Source organism: Culex pipiens, chromosome 3 (assembly GCF_016801865.2).
Source record: "Culex pipiens pallens isolate TS chromosome 3, TS_CPP_V2, whole genome shotgun sequence".
Classification (NCBI taxonomy): Eukaryota; Metazoa; Arthropoda; class Insecta; order Diptera; family Culicidae; genus Culex; species Culex pipiens.
Window position 1 is genome coordinate 171,258,788 of NC_068939.1, and position 8,391 is coordinate 171,267,178.

The 8,391-nt window shown below is 36.8% G+C and overlaps 3 protein-coding genes across 3 annotated transcripts; 1 reads left to right on the forward strand and 2 right to left on the reverse strand.

Annotated features, from left to right (window-relative positions):
• Positions 1-3,391: 3,391 nt before the first annotated feature.
• Positions 3,392-4,984, reverse strand: LOC120424134 (uncharacterized). The gene has a single exon (XM_039588179.2). The coding sequence runs from the start codon at positions 4,558-4,560 to the stop codon at positions 3,847-3,849; it is 714 nt and encodes a 237-aa protein (XP_039444113.1). The 5' UTR covers positions 4,561-4,984; the 3' UTR covers positions 3,392-3,846.
• A 918-nt stretch (positions 4,985-5,902) lies between these two features.
• Positions 5,903-6,634, forward strand: LOC120423485 (G-patch domain and KOW motifs-containing protein). Its single transcript, XM_039587324.1, has one exon. The coding sequence runs from the start codon at positions 5,903-5,905 to the stop codon at positions 6,632-6,634; it is 732 nt and encodes a 243-aa protein (XP_039443258.1).
• A 74-nt stretch (positions 6,635-6,708) lies between these two features.
• On the reverse strand, positions 6,709-8,391 carry LOC120424062 (uncharacterized). Its single transcript, XM_039588084.2, has 2 exons — positions 6,953-8,391; positions 6,709-6,805 (listed from the first exon to the last, which is right to left on the reverse strand). Exons 1-2 carry the CDS (start codon positions 8,143-8,145, stop codon positions 6,709-6,711), a joined length of 1,290 nt encoding a protein of 429 aa, XP_039444018.1. The 5' UTR covers positions 8,146-8,391.

Sequence of the window (8,391 nt, forward strand, 5' to 3'; positions counted from 1 at the left end):
TATAAGTGCTCGTTTAATAAAAAAAAAGGCAAAAACTTTTATCATATCTTTCAAACAATTTTTTTTAATATATTTTGTTTGATTTTGAGCAAATAAAAAAAACTAACTAAAGTTGGGATTATTAAGGCCGATGACCTCATTTGAAGTTGTACTTTTATCACATGGAAAGTAATTGTTATAACATAAACTGAATTATGATTAAAAAAATATTTTTGTTTTCACTGTGCACAGTTTGTGCGCGTTATCAATCTCAATCACCCGAGATGGCGGCCTTTAGTACGGTATGCTGATCAGAAGGAACGCGGTCAAGAAATGTTGCACAATTCTTAAATTCATAAATTCTTAAATTCTTAAATTCTTAAATTCTTAAATTCTTAAATTCTTAAATTCATAAATTCTTAAATTCTTAAATTCTTAAATTCCTAAATTCTTAAATTCTTAAATTCTTAAATTCTTAAATTCTTAAATTCTTAAATTCTTAAATTCTTAAATTCTTAAATTCTTAAATTCTTAAATTCTTAAATTCTTAAATTCTTAAATTCTTAAATTCTTAAATTCTTAAATTCTTAAATTCTTAAATTCTTAAATTCTTAAATTCTTAAATTCTTAAATTCTTAAATTCTTAAATTCTTAAATTCTTAAATTCTTAAATTCTTAAATTCTTAAATTCTTAAATTCTTAAATTCTTAAATTCTTAAATTCTTAAATTCTTAAATTCTTAAATTCTTAAATTCTTAAATTCTTAAATTCTTAAATTCTTAAATTCTTAAATTCTTAAATTCTTAAATTCTTAAATTCTTAAATTCTTAAATTCTTAAATTCTAAAATTCTTAAATTCTTAAATTCTTAAATTCTTAAATTCTTAAATTCTTAAATTCTTAAATTCTTAAATTCTTAAATTCTTAAATTCTTAAATTCTTAAATTCTTAAATTCTTAAATTCTTAAATTCTTAAATTCTAAAATTCTTAAATTCTTAAATTCTTAAATTCCTAAATTCTTAAATTCTTAAATTCTTAAATTCTTAAATTCTTAAATTCCTAAATTCTTAAATTCTTAAATTCTTAAATTCTTAAATTCTTAAATTCTTAAATTCTTAAATTCTTAAATTCTTAAATTCTTAAATTCTTAAATTCTTAAATTCTTAAATTCTTAAATTCTTAAATTCTTAAATTCTTAAATTCTTAAATTCTTAAATTCTTAAATTCTTAAATTCTTAAATTCTTAAATTCTTAAATTCTTAAATTCTTAAATTCTTAAATTCTTAAATTCTTAAATTCTTAAATTCTTAAATTCTTTAATTCTTTAATTCTTTAATTCTTTAATTCTTAAATTCTTAAATTCTTAAATTCTTAAATTCTTAAATTCTTAAATTCTTAAATTCTTAAATTCTTAAATTCTTAAATTCTTAAATTCTTAAATTCTTAAATTCTTAAATTCTTAAATTCTTAAATTCTTAAATTCTTAAATTCTTAAATTCTTAAATTCATAAATTCATAAATTCTTAAATTCTTAAATTCTTAAATTCTTAAATTCTTAAATTCTTAAATTCTTAAATTCTTAAATTCTTAAATTCTTAAATTCTTAAATTCTTAAATTCTTAAATTCTTAAATTCTTAAATTCTTAAATTCTTAAATTCTTAAATTCTTAAATTCTTAAATTCTTAAATTCTTAAATTCTTAAATTCTTAAATTCTTAAATTCTTAAATTCTTAAATTCTTAAATTCTTAAATTCTTAAATTCTTAAATTCTTAAATTCTTAAATTCTTAAATTCTTAAATTCTTAAATTCTTAAATTCTTAAATTCTTAAATTCTTAAATTCTTAAATTCTTAAATTCTTAAATTCTTAAATTCTTAAATTCTTAAATTCTTAAATTCTTAAATTCTTAAATTCTTAAATTCTTAAATTCTTAAATTCTTAAATTCTTAAATTCTTAAATTCTTAAATTCTTAAATTCTTAAATTCTTAAATTCTTAAATTCTTAAATTCTTAAATTCTTAAATTCTTAAATTCTTAAATTCTTAAATTCTTAAATTCTTAAATTCTTAAATTCTTAAATTCTTAAATTCTTAAATTCTTAAATTCTTAAATTCTTAAATTCTTAAATTCTTAAATTCTTAAATTCTTAAATTCTTAAATTCTTTAATTCTTAAATTCTTAAATTCTTAAATTCTTAAATTCTTAAATTCTAAAATTCTTAAATTCTTAAATTCTTAAATTCCTAAATTCTTAAATTCTTAAATTCTTAAATTCTTAAATTCTTAAATTCTTAAATTCTTAAATTCTTAAATTCTTAAATTCTAAAACAGTGTTCTTAAATTCTTAAATTCTTAAATTCTTAAATTCTTAAATTCTTAAATTCTTAAATTCTTAAATTCTTAAATTCTTAAATTCTTTAATTCTTATATTCTTAATTTTTCATTCTAGATTTTTTTAATTTTGGAAGAAATAGAGTTTTTGATTGTTATAATTTCGAAGTTTTCTAAAATTTGTAATTACGAATTTCTATGTTTCCGATTTTTAAAACTTTTGAAATTTAGACATTCGTTCCGAGTTTTAACTTTTTTGAGCTATTGAATTTATTAAAACATATATATTAAAATTGTTATTCAATTCTGCATATTTTTTATTTTGAATTTCCAAATTTAATATTTTTGTTGAATTTTTCTTTATTATTTAAAAAAAAAGTTATTTGAAATTTCTGAAATGTTTGATTTTTCATATTTTTGAACTTGTTTTTAGGTTGGATTTCAAAATTTCAGATTATTATAAGGCTTTCTAGGCCCAGAGAAAACAAATATAATTTAACTCAAAAATGACGAACTCCTCGTCACAGTGTCCTGATGCAAACAATGATCGAGCTGTAGCTGTCACAGCCCTGACGGGCAGTCAGTCAAAAAAACCAGCTAGAAGTCACCTGACAAAAATTTTTTGCTAGAAAGAGATAGGAAACCTGATGCAAACAAACGTCCAGCTGTCATGTAAACATACTTTGAATGTGTTGGTAAATTTCTGACTAGAAAGCCTTATTGTATATTTTCTGACTAGAAAGCCTTATGTATTAAGAACATAGAAATTTTTATGATTATTGTCAAGTTTAATTTCACTCTGATTTACTGCATTTTAGTTCCGCGAGTGTGGATCAATCGGACAGCGCAGGGGACTCGTAATATAGAGTATTACTAGTGGGTACTAGCAATAAATAGTTGGTGACACGATGGCCGACATCTATAAAGACAACTTCTTTTTTTTTACTCCATTTCGACCAAAAAACTAAATCTTTCCTTTAAATTTCAATGTTCTGCATTTTGAGATTCAGCGGGAATTTTAAATATTGTCGCTCTGGCACTAAATCGAACCGAGCGATTTCCACTCTCGCCGCACCTTTTCTCTCCGCCTTTTTTCTGTCAAACTCAATTTGATATTTCTCGATCAGTGTGTAAGCCAAATTTGTTGTGATTCCTTCATCTTGTTCTGATTGTCAAACTTTTTTTTGTTTATTTAATGAAAAATCGAACAAATTACTATTTTTACTTGCAGAAATGGTTAAAAAAGATTTGCAGCGCCACCATCGGCAGAACGAACCGATTTTTCATGAAATTATCGATACAATCAATCGATTTCGAACTTATTTGTGCCTCAAACTGTTCGAGAACTGCGGGTACTTTGCTGGAGGTTCATTTTTGCCAGAAAAAGGATTGGGACAAGACTCGAAGAAATTTGAGCTAGATTTATATCGTAAGCAGTGGAGGAATAAAAGTACTGATTAAATATTGACTTTCTACGAAATTGTTTGTTTCATGAATGTAAGAAAACATAAATGTGATAAAATCACTTCAAAATGATTAAATGTGATCGATATCGATACTATCTGTAACCTCGGCAGCCAACTGTTGGCTTAACTCGCTCTCCTCGGGTTGCACAGCCGATTCCATCGCAGAAAGTATATCAATGCTTGCGTTCGATTCCGCTTCCATGATCTCCACCTTTCTGATTGCTCCTTGAATGATGTTAAATGCTGTGTGAAGCTCCTCCTTGACCTCCCGGATTTGCTTCGACCATCGAGAATTGTCCGTATTCCCCACGACCATTCCTCGATGGACTGGATGTTGCGCCTCCTTCAAAGCTTCTTGCTCGTGGGCAGAGGCAGTGTAAATAGTGGTCGCCCACAGCAGCCGGGAGCTGGAATGACCTTCGAGGTGCGGATTTTGCTCTCTCAACTCTTTTGCCAAAGCAGCTTCCTCCCTCATAGAGTTGGCTCCAGCCCGATCAGGATTCTTGGGATTGATTAAGTATTTGAGAACATCCCCATACTGACCCTTGGTCTCAACTTCCTTGGAGTAAGCGTACACAAACACCTTAACAATCTGATTACACCACTTTTGCAGCTTTTTCGGGGTTAGATTCGTCGTGGCATACGATTTATGGGCGGTTACGTCATACACGATGAGGAACTTTTCTGCGGATTCTTCTCCGGGGATTTCATCAGGAGCCCATTTCGGGATTCCGTTTTCAAACATAACTTCCCGTTTGATGAGGATTTTTCCTGACTCCCACATATTTGCTACCACCTCCTGCACAGAATCACCACTGATCTGCGCCGAGAAGTTTTCTTTTGGCCTTAACTGACTTCGGTACAATCTCTGACAAAAACTGCATTCCAGTGAAAACAACTTTTCGCACTTTCCGCCGCTTTCCCGGGGGGATGGAGAAGGTCCAGCCTCGTCGTCCGTAAACGGATCGTAATCAATCCCGCCAGCTTCCGGATCAGATTCTTCAAGTCCTTCGGGATTGACTTCTTCCGGCTGATCCTCTTTCAGATACTCTTCTTCGGTGTAGCTTTCCTCGGACCTTTCATCTTCCTCCACCTGTCTGCCGCGGTCATTTTCACTGAAAAGTTTGATGAAAGTCAAAAATATGAATTACTCATCTATTTTTTATGAAATAAGTGAAAACTTACAATTTTTCTTGAGAAAACATGACGCTAACCACTTTGTTTTTTTTTTACGTTTCTCCTGGCGGCTCGCGTTCAACACAACATGCACTCAGAATTAGGGTTAGATAAGTTTGCGAAGTCATGACTTCGGAAGTGTCAGATAAGTCGCCGCGATAATTCGGTTTATTTCCGAAATCACAATATTATTATATCCAATATAAAATTATTTAAACGTTTGTAGTTATCAGTCGCATTCAAACAAGAAAATGGCAATTCTTTGATTTTTTCATCTAAACATATTGCAAATAAGCACCGCGCGAAGAAACGTCAAACGCAATCTTTCCGTTTCTGTTACTTTTCAGCTGCGTATAGGGTATGACTATGATCCACGAAAAAAATCCCTTGTAAAAATGTATTGTAACATTACCTAACGACCTATTTAATAAATTGTAGGATTGTTTGGGGAATGGAAAATGTACGGTTGCACCCTATTTGGTGTATTATTAAGATCATTTAGGAAAAATCATTCGACAAATGGTGACTGTATGGTTGTTGACTATGCGGGTACCGCTTAAGAAAAATCTTTTCGTGACCCTTTCCTTGACCGTTTCTTGGGCGTTTTTTTATATGGAGTTTTGCGTTCCTTCCGATCAGCATACCAGACTTTTAGCATACCCCTGGTTTTATTTTACTATTTATTTTTTTTTACATTTCCATTTAACGTGTTCGCTTCAAACGTCACTTCTCTTCCAGTTTTGTTTTGCTTCTGTCTTTCCGCGGCTTGCGGTGCGCCGTCGTTTGTCATCAGAGGAACGTCGCTTCCTCTTAGGTCGCTTCTTGTTTGGATCGCGGCGGCTTTTTATTCGGACGAACGCACCGTAAACGTTCCGGTGTTCCGTCGGATCCGCGCTACATTTCGCGGTTAGTGTTAGTGTTTTGAACGTGTATTCTGTTCCGCAGCGAAGATGGAGATGAAAAAGATCAGCTTCGGCTTCAGCAAGAGCGTCCGGAAGGTGCCGCTGAAGGCCGGTCCGTCGGCCATCGGGGTCCGGGAGAAGGACGAGCGGGACAAGATCGAGTTGATTTCGTGCGTCGAGGAGCAGTCGATTAGGGTTGTGGGGAGGGAGAACGGTGATGGGGAAGTGAAGGATTTGGTAATTCCGCTGCGGGAGCAGGATAAAACTACGGTTCCGGGGAGGTTGGCGAAGCTGCAGGAAATTAAGGAAGATCGTGGGCTGGGTGTTGGGGCTGTTGCTGGCGAGAAGAGGGTGGAGACGTTGGAGCAGAAGGCGGCTCGTGAGATTATGGAAGAGCTGAGGGAGCGGCAGGATAATTTTGGGAAGGAGGACAATTTTGTGGTTCCTTTGAAGCCGGAAGATTTGCCGTTGGAGGGTGCGCGCGAGTCGACGTTGGATGACTATGAGGCGATTCCGATCGAGTCGTTTGGGATGGCCATGCTGCGGGGAATGGGATTTAAGGAGGATCCGGCGAAGAAGAAGGACAAGGACGATAAGCTGCTGCCGGAGGGACCGATGATGCGTCCGAAAGGGTTGGGGTTGGGGGCGGAACGGGCACCGAAGGACGCGAGCAAGCAGCTTATCCCGCCGGCGAAGGACGAAGTGCTGGCGATGCGGAACGGAGCGTTCGTGAAGGTGCTGACCGGACGGCAGAAGGATGCTTACGGGACGGTGAGTTGATCAAAGTTTATATTTTTTTAGGACTTTATTCAAATTCAAACATTTTAACGTATTGTTCGTACGATACCTGCTCTTTAGACCTTTTTCTTGAAGTTGAGTGAGAGGAAGTACGTATTTTGCGTTGAGATTAATTGGCCTGTAGTAATTATAGTTGCTCCGAGTCGGGGATTTCTTGTAAGATTACAAACACTTAGATTGAAAAGGTAAAAAACCAGTTTTTGGTGATTTTTAAATTCAAACCCTATTGTTAATGCTTGTCTTTATTAAAATTCTACGTCTACCATATCAACCGCAAACTCTTTCACCATCTCAACGTACCGCCCGTACGACTCCCTGTACTGCTCCTTCCCCCGACCCTCCTCGTCCTCCTGGAAAAATTCCTCCGGCAACTGGCACAAAATTGGCATCCCAAAAACCCCCATCGCAAACACGGGTCCCCCAAAGCGATTCATCAACCGCGGCACCACATTCCGGGGAAGCACCTGCTCCGGATCCCCTCCGCCCAACCGACGGAACGTCCCGGCAAAGGCGTCGTAAAACGCGTCCAGCAGCGTGGACAGCTTCTCCCTCCGGAGTTCAACCCGTCCGCAGAGGTGGACGAACGAGTGAAGATCCACCGTCGGTGGACCACAGTTGGCCATCTGCCAGTCGAGCAGAACCAGGTCGTTGACGGCGCCGGAGCTGGCATCGTAGCCGTACATGACGTTGTTGATCCAGCAGTCGCCGTGGTTGAAGGCCGCGTACGGTTCGAGGTTTTCCGGGGCCACCTGCTGGCGCGCCTTCTCCCAGAGGTTGTGTTGCAGGGCGAGGAACCGGTCTCGCTGGGCACCGGTGAAGAGCGATGCGGCGAGTTTGCAATTTCTCGCCGCCAGCGGAGCCGTCTGCTCCGTTGACATTACCAGGTGCATCAGGTAGTCCAGCTTGCGGATCTTGTCGAATACCTCCGGCCGTTGCTGCTTAATTGCAAATGAGCACGCGTTCAGCTTCCCCAGGGCCACCATCAGCGGCTGGGTGTGCTCAAAATCCGTCGGAACGTACTTGTCCTTCATCACCATCCGACGTTCGGCCAAATCTTCCAGAATCAACACCGATTCACCGCGCTCCTCGTCGTGCCCAGCCCAGTAACACCGCAAGTAGTTCCAAAAACCAACGCCATCCCCACGCACCAACCCCCGCTCCAGCTGGAACCGCTCAAACTCCGGCAGCACCTCCCGGTACACGAACATCTCCCGCTCAAACAACACCATCGAGTTGAACTTCTCCCGCAGCACCGGATCGTCCAGCAAGTACTTGCAGATCAGCGACCACTTCTTGCCCTTCTCCACGCTGCCATCCTCCGCCTTCCGACGATCCCCCCGGATCCGAGCCCGCAAAATTTGACCGATAAATCCGTCGCCCTGCTTGGAACCGGGCTCGTACTCAATCCGGAACTCGACAAACCCCGCATCGCGAACGATCTGCTCCAGCTTGGAGCGAACGTAGAGCGGGGGAGCAGGTGTAGTCGTCGTCATGTCGCCGGTCGTGACAATACTGAGAGTCTCCGGCGCTTGTTGGAGATTGTTGAGCAAAGTTTCGCGAGTGAGTGGTCGGATACAGTGGTTTTGATGATGAATGCTTTTTCTTTATGGCAGATGTTGCCATGTGTGCGTTCGCACACGCAAGTGGGCTTTTTCGGGCAATTATCGCGCGCTTGTCGCGCTCGGTAACTTTTACTGCCACGAGAGGGATGGCTGTGTTTGTTTTGGTGATTCTCCGGG